The 15894-nt window shown below is 52.5% G+C and overlaps 1 protein-coding gene across 4 annotated transcripts in view; it reads left to right on the forward strand.

Annotated features, from left to right (window-relative positions):
- The window catches only part of NCOA1 (nuclear receptor coactivator 1), a 151167-nt gene that overhangs the window by 104882 nt on the left and 30391 nt on the right, over window positions 1–15894 (forward strand). For all 4 annotated transcript variants that reach the window (XM_084284549.1, XM_084284550.1, XM_084284552.1 and 1 more), the window contains exon 5: window positions 12809–12903. In XM_084284549.1, the coding sequence (XP_084140675.1) occupies window positions 12809–12903 (95 nt within the window). The remainder of the gene's footprint in view (window positions 1–12808; window positions 12904–15894) is intronic.

Below are 15894 nucleotides of genomic sequence, written 5' to 3' on the forward strand. Positions count from 1 at the left end.
ATTATTTCTCTCCAAATGTGTATTCTAGCGTTTTACATTTTTTAATTCTCTTTCATTTTGGTCCTTCCCTTTCCCAGTGCTGTAACCCAGCGTCCTCTTGGAGAAGCCGAACGTTTTGTCTGGGCTCTGGCAGTCTCTCTGTCAGCCTGGAAGCATCTCCTTCTCCACAAAGCTTGTTTCCATCTCATTTGGTGTCGTGTAAGATCACAAGGCCCGATAATGTTGTTATTCGACAAATGGGCAGAACGCTGATAAAATCCGTGGGAGGGCAGGATCTGGGGCTTCTCACTCGAGCTTTTCATGGTTTCCATTTGGTTTAGGAAGATTAAAGAATTCCTGCTGGGTTATTAACTCGGTGGCTGGGGCTGAAAGCTGGCAGCCCGTTGATGGCAGAGTGCGTTTCTGGGCGCTGAGGGCAGAGCTGCAGCAGGATTTGGGCTGGAAGGGACCCCGGGAGGTCTCTGGGATCAGCACAGGCTGCTCACGGGGCTTTACTGAGTTGGGTTCTGGAAGCCCCCAAGGATGGAGAGCGTGCAATTGCTTCTCCAGCACTCAGCTGGAAAAGTTTTCCTCTTATTTCATCTGAACACTTCGCTCGTACCCATTGCTTCTCCTCTCCCCTGCTGCTCTGCTAGCCAGGAAGGAAGGAGACTGGATTTTTGGTTGGGAAAAAAACCAAAATTAGCATTCCTTTTAAGAAAAAGTTGCATCAGGAGGACACACATCTCCACCCACCTGATGAAGACATGATGTTAAAGCTGGTCGTGGTGCCCAGGGTGGCCACGTGGAAGGAGCAGGGTGAAGACAGGAGCTGGAGCTGCTCTGCCGAGTGCAGGTTGCCATCAGGAAGGACTCAGGATGTACCAAAGGCGAAGAGGAGAAGTCAAAATGTGAAGTTCAAGGGCAAGGTGGTCCTGTCTGCAGAAAAGGCCAACGGTGTAAGGCTGGGAGGAGGCGCAGTGTGGCAGAAACCAATGCAGGAGGACAGGAGTTAGCCAAATGGGAGGTTTTTATGGGCTGACTTGACACCGAGGTCTTTCAGTAGACCCAAAAAAGTCTTGCATGCAGTGGAAGAGCAGCATTTGTGTAGTCAGATAGGGGATTTAAACCATTTTACGTGGAAAACCATGAAACTGAAGGCTGGGGAAATAGCCCGAGCTGAAAGCATCGCAGCTGTAAGGCCGGCGATGTGTCGTGCACAAAAAGTTTAGCCCTAACCCTTGAGGTTTTGCTGGAGAACAAAAGCCAGGCTGGCATCTGAGGAGGGAAGGTCTTCTGGAAACGGGGTAAATGAAAACCGCTCGAAGGGGTTTACGTGAATTAAAGGGGTTTTTCTGAGGGGTTTAATTAATTAAAACTACATGAAGGTTTGTGTCAAAGCTCAAATCAGGTTGCAGTCTCTTCAGGCTACGGCTGTCAGCCTGGTTCCGGAGGCGCCGCTCTCAACGCATCGACTTTCTCAGCATTACCCCGATTCTGTTTGCTTTAAAGGAGCTCAGAAATCGGGAGCTTTGCCTTTATCTTCGAGTGGTGTTTTGCAGACCCTGGCTTCGTCCCCAGGGTCCGAGAGGAACTCCTCAGCTGGTGGTGCTGGGTTCTTGGAGGTGAAAACCTTTATTATTCCCCAAATGCGGTGGTTGCCGTAGCCCTACAGGAGCTGCTTCTTCCCAAAGCACTCCAGGAGCCTCGTGCTGCTCGGAGCATCTCTCACCGCTTCCATCCCAGCTCGGAGGCCAAGTTTTCACCATATATTAGAGAAAGAAAACCAAGCAAACCCCGGAGGCCAGATTAGACCCTGGCGGGGAGGAGGAATTCCTCCTTGGCTTCGGTAGGTGCCCGCTGCAAGCCCAACGGGGGAGGCTGATCCAAAGCAAACAGAGCTCAGACACATCCAGGCCCTTTAACCATTAAATTCCATCCTTGGGGGAATTCTTTTGTGCTAATGAAGAGCCCACTGCTAATTGCTGGGAGTGGTAGGGGGGGTTGGTGTTGTGTTCCTGGTGCTCTCCGTCCAATTTGAGCATCGCCACCGAGCTTCCCTCCGTGCCTGATTAGAAACCACCTGCTCGTTTTCGGTGGAAATGAGTTTCTGATCATTTATCTGCCCGCGTTGCCCTTTAATTTAGCTTGTTCTTCCTCCTGGTTGGTAATTACCGCTCTTCCCTAATGTATTGGCAAGAAGTTGTCGTGCTCGTTCCCTACCTTCGCTCGACTAGTCCAAACAAACCCAGCTCTCCTGGGCTCTTCGTGTCACAGAGTTGTGCCTTGCCTTTAATCAGCCCGGGAAGTCTTTTCTGCACTTCTTCCAATTTAGCTTCATTTATCTTGATTTAATTAGACCAGATGTCACCGTTTCTATTAGCAGACCTCACCAATAGCACGAGGTTGCTGCTGGTACCACCCCACGACCGTTGTCATCTCCTGTCACCTCCATTGAGCCGACAAAACCTCGGGTGCCAGAGGAACGCCGCTGGCCACCTCTCCTTGTCCTGAGGAACCCCTTTGTTCCCAAAATCGAGGTTGGTGGAGTTTCTGGGGAGCCTGTGCCACACCTGGATGCCACCCGATGTCTTCGTGGACGTGGAAGGAGGCACAACGTCGTGATAACAGGAGTGCTGGGTGGATGGTGCCCGGGGAATGGTGCTGTTCGAGGAGAACTGGGAGCAAGGATGGTCGATGTGAACCTCTGATGAGACAAAAAGTGAAGTAAGCATCCCGGGGATGACATGACGTGGGTGACATTACGGTGGTGGGACCCTAGTGGAGCCCAGACCCGGTGTCCACGCTGGGAAAAAGGGGATTGCGAAGTCTGGAGAAGGAAAAGAGGAGAGCCATGAGAACGACTCGGGGCTGGAGAAAATATCTTGCAGCTTGGAAAGCTGAAGAGCTCTGCCGAGCGTATCCGGAGGAGCGGGGGCAGGCTGATGACACGGCGTGAGCGCTGGCAGGAACGGAAAACCCTGGCTACCCGCGAGGTTTTTAAATCCAGCGTAACAAAGAATGACTCAAAGCCCAAGCCAGACAAAAAAAAAAAACAAATTAGGATAAGGGCCCAGATTTATAGCTCGGAGGGCGATTGCTTGGGGAAGGAGCTGCCAAGGGAAACGGTGGATTGGGCAGCTCTTGAGGCAGGGCTAAGCCAAACAGGAGTTGAGGGCTCCTTGTGGTAGAAGTGGGTGAACTCCGATGGCTCCGCGGCGTTCAGGAAGCCAGGTTGGCCAACGCAGCGATCTCTCCCGGCCTTAAACCCCATAAATCTCCCCATTTTGAGGTCTCGTTTCCTGTGTCCTCTGAGCTGTAAACACGCGGCGTGGAATTCGCAGCTCGGGCCGCCAGTTTGCTTTTACAGGCAGAAGTGACAAGGAGAAGTGATGTAATGCAGAAATCCTTGCACGGCTCACCACGCTGGTTTTTTTTTTTTTTCCTTTTTTCCCAAGGAAATGGATGTTTTTTCATTGCTCCCCTCTCCAGGACGGGACGGGCCTGCTCTTTTCGATGCAAAATGACTCAGGGGCGACTAAAACAAGGTATTTTTCACAAAAGCAGCTAACTGCACCTCGTGCACGACACGCGAGGGGTTCCTCGGAGCCGGTTCGGGGAATTTCTCGCCCTCCCCTGCTCCGCTGTTTGCTGCGATGTGCAATGTGAAACGGGTTGCATCTCTGCCTCCTCTCCCCGCAGACGCTCGTGAAGTCTGTCTCTCCACATCCTCTGGAATCTGTTTCATATCAGGAATTGATTTCAGATACAAACTCCCCCAGGTCAGCGCTATAAAAAATCGCTGCCTGTGCAGTAACGCCAGGGAGCATCCTCTGTATATGTTTATTTTATGGAGCCCTACCACCTACAAAGCATGTCAATAAAATTCTCATCCCTCTTCTGACAGTTTTAATCTAGCTGGCAGCTTAAATATAGAACGAGGGGAAGGGGAGGCTGCTAAGAATTGCGCAGACCTCTCCAAGCATTGCCTTTTTTTTTAACAAGTGAACATTTGGTTATTACATCCTCAAGCTTTTAAACATCTCACACTGTCAAGAACTAATAAATCCTTTAGCACCTAGCCGCAAGAAGAGGCTCTGATAGGATGTAACAGGCGTGTGGATCATGCAGGGAGTCATAAACCACCTGTAGAAATCACTCCTCCTCTTGCCTTCTGCTGTGCTGGATTAGCTTTTTCTTTTTCCCTTTTTTTTTTTTTTTTTCCTCTTCAATTCTGTCTCATTTTTCAGAGAGGCAGAAAATGAAGAGGAAAAAAAATAATCCCTTCCATTGAAATCCTTTATCCTGGACCACGGCATCCTTTCTAGAGCCAGACAAAACCCCTCAGAAGATCTTTCTGCCCTGGAAGGCAACAGCAATGCCGTGCTGGCCACGGCACGGTGCCCAGTGTGGATTTTGCTTCCTCTGAGATTGGTGTCCCGAAGCAAAATTGGTGACTTGGCACTGTCAGCCTCCTTCTCACGGGGAAAAAAAAGTCACTGGGCTGAGCGTGGGGAGGTGGCTGTGGGATTCTGTCCACTTTCATTTCATTTCTTCCCCCGAACAAACTTGTGTAGGCTTTAATGCTCTCAATGAGAGCAAAGGAAATAAAGAAAGAGGAGATAACAGGAGGTAAGAGCTTTTATTAGGCCAAGAAAGGTGCTTGGGCAAAGCAAGCAATCTCGTGGGGATATGACGGTGCCTTCACGTAAGAGCCCTGCGTAAGAAAGGTCTCATATCTCAGCAAAACGGGGAGAAATTATTCCCCAGTGCTCATCGAGAAGCTGCCGAGCTCCTTGTCCGTATTTTAGGCTTCCTCTGAGCCCCACAATTTCATTTTGGGGTATTTGGGGCACTTGGAGGAAAGAGCTGGTGGCCCGGAGCCTGGCCAAGCGAACGATGCCGTTGGGAAGGTTTTAAATAATATTGGACACCTTTCATTCTGCCCTGGCTATTTAGGAAGGCAGCTTCCCTCCCTCGTTATGAGAAGTCTTTTCATTAATTAATTAAGCTGCCAGTCTCAGCTACCTTTGAATCATGGGGCTGATGAGGGCTGGAGCAGCGGATGGGGTTCCCAGGCTGGTATTTGCTCCAGCTTTGGGGCAGCTGCTGCACCGAGCCTGGGGTTTGTGCACGGAGTGTGCCACAGGGGAGCAGGGAACGGTTTGGGCCATCCCAAATCTTTGAAATGATGGACACAGGTCCTTAAAATGTGGTTGGAGGTGGCTGAAGGAGCAGGGAACGGTTTGGGCCATCCCAAATCTTTGGGATGACGGACACAGGGTTCTTGAAACATTGGTTGGAGGTGGCTGGAGGAGCAGGGAATGGTTTGGCCATCCCAAATCTTTGGGATGATGGACACAGGTCCTTAAAATGTGGTTGGAGGTGGCTGCAGGAGGAGGGAATGGTGTGGCCATCCCAAATCTTTGGGATGACGGACACAGGGTTCTTAAAAACGTGGTTGGAGGTGGCTGGAGGAGCAGGGAACGGTTTGGGCCATCCCAAATCTTTGGGATGATGGACACAGGGTCCTTAAAATGTGGTTGCAGGTGGCTGCAGGAGCAGGGAACAGTTTGTGCCATCCTAAATCTTTGGGATGACAGACACAGGGTTCTTAAAACATTGATTGGAGGTGGCTGCAGGAGCAGGGAATGGTTTGGGTCATCCCAAATCTTTGAAATGATGGACACAGGGTCCTTAAAAACGTGGTTGGAGGTGACTGGAGGAGCAGGGAATGGTTTGGGTCATCCCAAATCTTTGAAATGATGGACACAGGGTTCTTAAAATGTGGTTGCAGGTGGCTGCAGGAGCAGGGAACAGTTTGTGCCATCCTAAATCTTTGGGATGACGGACACAGGGTTCTTAAAACATTGGTTGGAGGTGGCTGCAGGAGCAGGGAATGGTTTGGCCATCCCAAATCTTTGAAATGATGGACACAGGGTCCTTAAAATGTGGTTGGAGGTGGCTGCAGGAGCAGGGAACGGTTTGGGCCATCCCAAATCTTTGGGATGACAGACACAGGGTCCTTAAAACCAGCGTCCTCCCTTCCCCGACAACTGGAGCAACTCTTGAACCTCCTGACAACGCACACACCCTACAGCCGCCCTTGGGCATGCTTCCACCGTGCCACCAAGCCTTTTCTCCACCAGATCCCTTCGGCAGAGCAAGTGGATCCCCGGGATGGCTGCGGATTGACAGCTCACCCTCGGCGCCGCGGGAGAGACAGATGGGAGTCGCGAGAGCGGAGCCGGAGGAGGAGCGGAGCCGGGGTGGGGAGCGCTGCGTTGTGAGCAGCATGGGAAGCGTCAGCTCGCCCAGCTCGGCTCTGACATCGTCTGCACGCTTTGGCAGCCGTCTCCTCGCCTGTGCAGTTAACATATTTGACGTGCCTGTGCAACTCGGAGCGTCGAGAGGGTTCAGCAGTTGACACGAGCGGATTTTTTTGCCCTTAACTTCGCCTGGACTCGCGCACGGTGCCGGGGCGTCAAGATAACTGCACACGGGGACGATAGCGTGGGTCTGATTCTTTGCAGAATTAATTAAATCGGGTCGTTAAAAGCACGTCGCGATGTATTTGATGCCTGCAGGAGGGGAAGAAAGGCTACGCCAGGGCTGAGTTAAAGCCGGGGAGGGAGCTGCACGTATTCCTCTCTCATCCTCGCAGATGTGGCTGTGCAGAGCTGACACGGTTTTTGAATGAATTAACTTCTTCAGATTGAGATAGAAGGGATTTTTTTTTGGCCTTTTCTTCCTCCCCCCGGTAAGATGGAGATGTTCTACCTGCTTGATCTCGGAGCTGACTGTAAAAAGTCTCAGCTCCTCGTGCCTGTTAGCTCCTGTCAGCATTCAGCGCTCATTAATTTTGCATTCACTCAGCACCGTATAATTTTTCCTGGCATTGTTCAGACAACCAGCCTTTTTTTTTTTTAACTTAAGGCATCTCTACACCATTAATGTTTAACTCTAAAAGGTGTGAAGACGGAAAGAAATCTCCTTCTCCTTCTGCTTCGGTGGCGGCGCGCTTTGCTCTGCTCTTTTCGCCGTTAATCCAGGATTTTACCAAAAGCAGGAAAATTGACTTTTCCACGTAAACTTGGCCAAAGAAAGCGACACTTGTTGGTCGGAGCAGGAACCAGTGTGGTGGCTTTTAAGCCGAATTCCTGGTGAATTAATGGTGGGTCTTGTGGGTCCGTCCGGAATCCTACAAGAGGGAACTCCCAAACCCTAAACCAGGTGCTGGAAAGGTTCGTGGGGCGTGTTGGGGCGTCTCAGCTCAGAGGATGTCAACGAGCTTTTTAATCCACTCCAACGGGAGCTGCAAAAGCGTGTCTGGCTCTGCGTCGGGCTTCTCAAGGCAGTGTTAATGGGGATTAGCTCTGTAGGCTCGTTAAAAGCAAACGTGAACGTTGCCCGGCCTCGCTGAGGTCCTCACGTGGGGGGATGTTCCCAGCTTGCCACGAAGTCGAGCACGTGTAGGATGCCTGCAGCACCGAGAGGTGTTGTTTGGGGTCTGGAGCAGGAGCCAACTGGGTTAAAACAAGACTGATGCTTCATGTGCCACACCATTTATTCCTCCTTGTTCCCAGTACAGCAGCTCTGGAGCGTGTCCGTCCAGCGCGGCCAGCTCTGGAGGTGCATGGGTTGGTTTTTTTTGGGCCAGGATTGGGGTTAGAAATCAGAATTTCAGTTCTCGGTGTAAATAAAAGAAGAAGAGAGAGAGCAAAACCTGGATGTGGAGGAGAACTAGGGGATAACAATCCCCTAAAAAACCCAACCACCACCAAACCGAAGAGTCTGTGCATGGAAACAGCAGCTCCTTCCAGCAGGTGGGTCAGTAGGGTGGCTGAAGCTCTTGCACGTGGCCCCAGATCCTTTACCACATCGTTCCCCACCACGCTGGTCCCCAAACCTGGACTCTGTGTGGCCGTGTGCCCACACCACGAGCTCCTGACCTCGGGTCTCCTCGGGTGGCCAGGCCACCGCCGCAACCAGCAGCCAGCGATGCTCAGAGGCTTTCCCCAGCATCCGTCCCAAACCCCACAGAAAGCCCTAAACACGCTTTCTTCTCCGGGCACTGTTCAAAACCACCTCAAACTCCCTTTTTTTTACAGTCTGGATCCCCTCACATGCTGCTTTCCATTGTCTTTTTCTCCTCTTGTGGCTCTTTTACACCATGTATTTTCTGGAAGGTGCACGCAGCGCGCTCAGAAAACCTGCCAAGTGCTTTATTTTTATGGCAGCTTTTTTTTTTTTTTTTTTTCCTTTTTTCCTGCCGGGTTTGCTGGCCTGATGAGTCCCGTAGTAGGCACTAATTAATGGCACAGCTTTCCGTCACGCTCCCGATCCGTGGGTGCACCGAGCCTGCTCCATCTGATTTTAATTAACTAAAAATCAAAGCTCCTCGTCGGGGAAATTGCAGATGCGGGTTCGCTCGCCTCGCTCCTCTTTTCACCCAGCAGCCAGAGCAGGTCTAGGGCTGGGAGCTGCCCGGGGTCAGGCAAGTCCTCGTGCCTGGGGAGGACTCTTTGGGGTTTTCCAGGCATCACATCAGCTCCCCTGCATCTTCCCATCCTTGTCCCGAGCTCCCAGGCTCGGCTGCGGGGACCCTGCCCCGTTTTCCTCGGTGCCCACCGGGTGCCCGAGCACCCCGACGGGCTCCGAGTCCTCTCTCCTTGGATGTTTGCTCTCCAAGCGATTCAATTTTCCAGAACAAACCCAAAAACCCCAAGAATTTTCAGTCGTCCGCCCTACGAAACGGAAAGAGGACGTTCCCGTGGAAATTTGGGGTTAAAAAAAAAAGAGCCCTTGGACGGGGCAGGGCGGCACTGGGCTGCGCTGGGTGCTCCGCGGGGGCTCCCTCGGGAGTGCGGGCGAGCTCCTCGCGCGTCACTGCGGGATGACACATGTGAAAAGCCTCCGTGCTGGGAACGGGGACGCTATTGTTCTGATTTTCTGGGTGCCTTTTGGTTTTTCAGAGCGCGACGCTGCTGAACAAAAACCCTTGCTTCGTAGGATCAGAGAATATCCCGAGCCGGAAGGGACCCAGGAGGATCAGAAGAGCCACATTCAATATATTCTTTTTTTTTTTTTCATATTCCTTTCCCTGAAACTACATATTGTCCTGGGGAGAGAAGGAAAAGAAAAGAGTTTCAGCTGAAAAATTGGAAGAGCAGAATCAGGCAGTTGTGTTCCTGTATTTTATTCTAAAAGGGCAGCTCTGGGAGGTGTCCCCAAAGCCACCTGCGGTCCTGCTGTCACTCCGGTGGCGTGTCCCCGCTCCTCCAGCCCCGTGGAGCACAATCGCTCTTCTCACCACCTGGTTTTGGCATGTTTTGGGTAAAATGGGGTGGGTTCATGCTTTTTGGAGACTGCCATCGTGCCCTCAAGTGCCATAGTGGCTCCTACCCTGCTTCTACGTAACACATCTCCCTGTTTTTGGATGCTTGCTTGTGCCAGGCACGCGGCTGTGGGTACGGGGACCATGAAGGAGATGGATTGTAGGATCCTGGCCATCCCGTGTCCCCAAAATCACGGCAGAGAAAGAATCAGACCTGCCAAAGGGATGGAAGCAGCAAAGAAAACTAAGGAGGATGGGTAAACAACAGAGCAGAGAGGGAAAAGAGGCAGAACCTCGTGGAGAAAGGCGAAAATAGCGGTGACCCTGCTGTGAGGAAGGGTGCCCTGCTCCGAGCATGGGTGAAGTCCCCAAAAACTTCATTTTTTTGGCTTGCAGGGGATCCGCAGCTCCTCCGGGCTTCGCAGGCACCCGTAAGTCTCTGCGGCTGTCAGGAAATCAGGGCATCGTTTTAGGAGTGCGTTTCAAATGGCTGGTCTCCCTTTTGTGCTGAGAGAAGGAGCCGCTTTAATCACGTTGGAGGCAATTACGTTCGAATCAGGGCCGTCGGTGCGCCTGACTTTTATTGTGTGCGGGGGATTTACGAGGCCGGCGGATGCCAAAGCCCCCGGGGCTGAATCCCGACTGTCTCCAAGGGTGCTTCTGTTGCTCGTGCTGGTTTGTTTCCCTGTCGATCTGTCCATCCAGCACGAGCTTTGTAATTAAATTACAAGCTCCGGGGGCCGCAGGGACCGTGACTTTGGCCTTATCATCACGCCGGGACGCGTGGCCCCGCAGCGGATGCTCCCCGGCGCTGCTCCAACTCAAGCCATCGACCGGAGCATCAAGCGAGACGTATTAAAAAAGGGGAAAAAAAAAGGAAAAACGAGAGCAACGGGTTAAGGAGCAGCACGGCGCTTCGTGGTAATGCATTCCTCACGGCTCTCCCGAGGTACGGCTGCTGCAGACGATGCTGAAGAGCTGCGTTTAAGCGTAAAGTGAAGTGCTGCGCCAGGACGCGCTGACACTTGGGCTGAAGGAGCTTTGCGTCGCCCCGGCGGAGGTGAGAGGGGGCTGCTGATGAGGTTTCGGCTCCGAAAACCCGGCCAGTGGTCGGGCTGCAGGCGAGGGAAAAGGCTCGCACGCGAGGGACGGCGACGGCTCCGCGCTCTGCCTGCTAATCCTCCCCGGTGATGGGCTCGGAGATGGCATCCGAAACCGGGTTGCTGAAGGAGGAGGAGGATCCCGCAGCCCAATTAAAGGATTAGGTCTGCAAGGCAGGACGGTGCCTCTAAGCACACGAATTTATAAAAGAGCAGGGCAAAAATAAAACACCTTTCTCACGCCGTTTGGTGTGAAGGCATGGGTTCTGCTCGGGGCGCTGCCTCCCCGATGCTGGGGGTGAATTCCTGCCCCGGTGCCACACGGAGCAGGATGCGGTGGCATCGCAGCCCCCAGCCAGGACAGAGACCAGGCTGGCTCCTCCTCAGCGATCCCATGCCATCCTAAGCAGTTTATTTTAGGATTTCTTTGCTTTCAGGTGGCGCTAGGTGCTCGTCGCATCGCTCCTGGAGCCTGCTGTCATCGGGACTGTGCAAGCAGGGAAGACGCGGCGCTTCTCAGCTGATTTATTTGCTCGCAGCCTCCGGGGGAGAGCGAAAGCAGAGGCAGAGATCACCCGATAAATCATCGGGGGAAGCTCGTGGCACGGCTCGGTCTGAAAAGCAAACGCTTTTTGAAGCCTGCTCCCCTCAGAGCCCTTTTATGTGCCGTGCAGAGCAAAGTCGGGGAGGAGCACGCACGGAGCGAGCCTGGAGAGGGGGAAAAGTCCTGGGAGGATGCGGGGGATGAAGTGTGTCAAGTGACACATCTGGAAGGCTCGCGAACGTGATTTGATGCTGAGTAATAAAACTTGCCACTCGTTAATAGGATTAGATCTCGGCGCAAATGAATCACAGCACGAATCTGCTGCTTGCAGTAAATATTACGGCGAATTAGACACTTCGCTGGTGACTCCGACGTGCTGCAAAACACTCAGTGCAATTTGGCTCTCACCGAGGGACTCGGGAACAGCGGTGAGCACAGAGGGCAGCGAGAGGCACGGGGAGCACCTACCCCAGCCACAGAAACCCCACAGTTTGCATTTTCGGTGTGCCCGCTGCTGCTCTCCAGGTTTTATTCCCCAAAAAACATTCCCTGCTCTATGGGAACGGACAGAGGTAGGCTTTTCCTCCACCTGGAGGAAACTTCTTGTGTTTTCACCCGTGGATACCCCCAGGGATGGGTTTGCTGAGGCTGGAGACAGAGGCACGAGCACGTGGCAGAGCAAACGAAGCAGCCCCAAAGCTCCAGCAGCGCCGTGGGTCGCGCTCACGGGCGTTATCACATCCCACTTGGCACCCGCCTCTCGCTGCTGGATGTGGGTCAGTTCTTACCCAAATTTTCGGGTTCATACCCGATGTTTCAGGTTGGTTCTTACCCGACTTTTCAGGTTCTTACCCAGTGTTTCTGATGAGTTCTTACCTGATATTTTAGGTTGGTTCTTATCCGACGTTTCATGTTCTTACCCAACGTTTTGGGTTGGTTCTTACCCAAATTTTTGGGTTCTCACCCCATGTTTCAGGTCGGTTCTTACCCAACTCTTCAGGTTCTTACCCCGTGTTTCAGGCCGGTTCTTACCCAACTTTTTGGGTTCTTACCCAGCATTTTGGGTCAGTTTTTACCCAACTTTTTGGGCTGGTTCTTACCTGACATTTCGGGTTCTTAACCAATGTTTCGGGTCAGTTCTTACCAGCCTTTTTGAGTTGCTTCTTACCTAATGTTTTGGGTTCTTACCCAACGTTTCGGGTCTATTCTTACTCACATTTTAGGGTTCTTACCTGACATTTCAGGTCAGTTCTTACCCGACTTTTTTGGTTGCTTCTTACCCAACATTTCAGGTTCTTACCCAACATTTCAGGTCGGTTCTTACCCAAATTTTTGGGTTCTTACCCAGCATTTCAGGTTGATTCTTACCTGTGTGGTCAGCAGCCCTGCACCTCAGGCCGTGCTGGGGTTTTTTTTTGGCACATCCTGCCCCTTGGGAATCCCCCCGACCAGTGATTTATTAACTCGTTGTCCAAAAAGTTCCAGCTCAAACACCGTAGCCCGTGGTAAACTGGATATCCCGTTTCCTTTTCAAAATGTTGATGTTGGATTTCTCTTTCTCCAGTCTTGTGCTTAGGATGATTTTTTTTCTTCCTGCCAGTGGAGGATCGTGATCTAATTAGTGGCTTTATTTTACTAGGGTTAGAAATGACATTATATCAAGTTTTTCCTCTTCACAGGGCCGAGGGATGACATGGAAATGCTGAAGTCTTTTGGTGCACATCATGCATTGTCTGGGTGACAGGAAATGTGAAGTCCAGCCATCAATATTCTGTTTATTATCGGGAATATTGCAGTAGTAAAATTATGATTCCTTTGGCTGAAACGTCCCTTTTCCCTTTGCTACAGAGAAAGCAGCCGACGATGAAGTCCAGAAGTCCGACATCTCCTCCAGCAGCCAGGGAGTGATTGAGAAGGAGTCGCTGGGACCTCTTCTGCTGGAGGTAGGTGCTGAAACCGTGCTGCCCACGCTGCCAGCCTGCTGCTGAGCAAAGCAGAGCACCCACGAGGTAAAATTCAGAAGGGGAAGACAGCGTGGGTGCGGCAGGGATGCCCCAGCCGTGTCCCTCTTCTGAACTGCAGAAAATCTCATTTCAGCCCTCAGTTTCAGCAAATTGTTCAGAAAGGGAGTCGGAACCAAGCTTGGCAGAGCACATTCGAAGAGTTGAAGTGTGTGTATGAGTCTCTTGGGGTAAAGTTGGAGCTGTTCTGGGTAGCTTCTTAATACCAGTGTTAAAACCCTGAGTTTTCTTTAAGCGTGGATGAAATTGAGCTCATTTAGAAATTAGGAATATGGGTCATGTGGATAGATGGCTTTTGCCAGGTTTACATCCTGCTGTTGTCTGAAAAGTAGGAAGAATTTGCTCCAATTCTGTTGATTTTAGAAGATGGGGAAGAGCCTGCTCGCAGCAGGAAGCCCCCAGTGGGACCTGCGTTACGTGGACGTGCAGAGAAGGAGGATTTATTACTCCTCTGACAGGTGGGCATGCTCGAGCTGAGGGTATGACGTGGATATGATGTTAATCATCGATCCCAGAGACAAATTTGGAGTCCTAAAGCGTTCAGCTGGTCGTTTCCCAGGGGGGTACCTGGGGTGGGGACTCGCTGGGAATGGCCAGGCGTGGCAGGACCTTCCTGCAGCCACCTCGCTTCGCTGCAGACGGCTTCTAAAATTGCAAATCCGAAGACCAAAAGGAAACAACGTCACAATCTGATTCATTTAGTGACTCCAGGAGTGTAATTCCTGACGTGGCACAGCCCATACTCTGTGAGTTCTGCTGGAAGAAAGTTCTGCTTGGAGAAAGCAAGCCAGGCTGGGAGTCAGGATACCTGCATCCACTGGTGGTGAGCACGTTATCAACCCAATCTGGATCCCGAATGAGGCACCAGGAGGGAGGCATCCCCCACATTTTTGGCCTCCAGGAGCTGAAAATCAGTGCTGTGTGTAGCATCCCTGCCCCAGGGATGCTCTGGACCAGCGTGGCAGCCAAAGTGGCACGTTTGGGCTGTTCTGGCTGGCTGAGTGGTGATGAAGGTTGGGATTTGCCTGCAGTGCAAGGGGAGATTTGGAAGAGCTTTCCCAGACCTGCTTGATCTCTGCCCGTGCCACGCTGCTCTTCTCTGAACCCCGGAGTGGAGCTGTCCAAATGAATAAAACTGCAGGAGGTGACAGTGCAGCGGGGGAGTTAGCAGCTTGCTGTTCGGCTGGCACACCTCTCATCCTTCATCCACCCCTTGAATCCTGCGATGTTTTCCAGCCTCCCCAAATTTCTGTTGGGGTTCTGATAAGGGTAAGGTGTCTGCTTCAGCTCTCTTGCAAACCAAAAGCACCCAAGCCATCGCAGGGATCACCTTGGTGTCACCCTGGAGGCGAGAAAGCTTCGCTTTTCCAGGTCTTGGTGCAATTGCCTGGACGGTTCGTGGCTCGTGGTGGTTGATGGCAAGCTTCATTTGCTGATGCTGGGATGCAGGACGGGCAGGAGGGCAGGACAGGTCATATCCTGAGACTGCATCCAGTGGGGCAGTGCCAGAGCAAACACAAACTGGAGAAAGAAGCAGTAAATCCCCATATTTCCTAGTGCAGCCTTGGGAATCTGCCTTTACCTACCACGATTTTAACTGAGGAGCGCAGGGACCTGGAGGATGTGGCAGCACCCAGGAGCGAAGCAACACCTCAGTGTCATAAAAAGTGCTGCAAACCCGGGGAAATTAATTAAATCACCTCGTTCATCACCAAGAATTACCCGGCGTGCATTGTTTGGTTGTAAACGCCCGCTGGGACCGCAGTTATTACCCGCAGGGGCGAGGAGTGATTTCCTTCTCGGCCTCCCCTGGCAGCAGGAGAAGCGGTGCTGGAGGTGGAGGCTGCATTTCCCTGCAAAGCCACCCTCTGCCTCCGAGCCTGGGGGAAACGTGCTGCTATCCCACATCAAATCCCCGGGGTTTTCCCTTTCCAGAGCCTGCGTCGCCAGCGTTTGGCTGCAAGCTTGGCTCAGGAGGGGCTGGGATGGGTGCTGGGGTGGAGGCACGTGGCAGCAGCCGGTTTTCTGGTCTCGTGGACGCAGGCAGCACGTGCCCACGAAGCATTTTGAGTCGGGAAGCTCTTGCCCCATGTCAGAGGACTCGGTGTTATCGATGGGGGCCCTGCCTGCCAGCCCTGCAGGTGATTTTGCAGCTTCGGGAGCCTGCTCGCCCCAGGAATTTGCTTGCTGTCCGGACCGACCACAAGCAGCAATTTGTGGTTTCGCCGGTCCCCGAGCAGCAACTCAGCCTCTGCTGCTGAAAAAAAAAAATCCCCCAAATGACTTCCAGCTTCGGGATGCCCTTGGCTGAGGCGGGGTTTTAAATCCCTTGGGGTGAAAGCGCTGCCAGCTTCGGGGTTGGGGCTCAGAGCTGCTGGATGGGGCCAGCACGCCCAAGTGGCCACCCCGGGCGTGATGCTGGGGACGAATCCAGCAGCACGCTTAGACCTGGGGGACGTGGAGCATGGTGGTGACATCGCTGCCACCTCCAAACCCTCTGGGACCCCACGGGATGGCACCTTGGAGCCCCTGCCACCAGGGTGACCCCCCTAAACCAGTGGCTGCTGGGGAGAGGGGTCTGTGGGGCTTTGCCATCCAGCCTGGGTCTTTTTTTGGGCACCCGAAGTGCAAAGGCTGGTTGTCTTGGCAACAGGCAACAGCTGGGAATAAGGAAAATTGCAGCCGATCTGCCAGAACCATTTTGACAAAAGATTTCTTTCTTCTTTATGTCTTTTTTTTTATCCTGAAATACTTCCAGTTCCTTGCACTTGCTGTTTCTGCACAGCAAAACCTGCGTTTCGGAAGGTGCCCGGGGTGCAGCCCAGCAGCTCTCCAGCAGAGCAGCTCCCTCCTGGGCAGGCAGGATGCTGGGAGGGGTTTTTTTGGGGATGGTGAGGATTTGGGGACATCGTA

This window comes from Netta rufina (genome assembly GCF_964035555.1).
Source record: "Netta rufina genome assembly, chromosome: 3".
Classification (NCBI taxonomy): domain Eukaryota; kingdom Metazoa; phylum Chordata; class Aves; order Anseriformes; family Anatidae; genus Netta; species Netta rufina.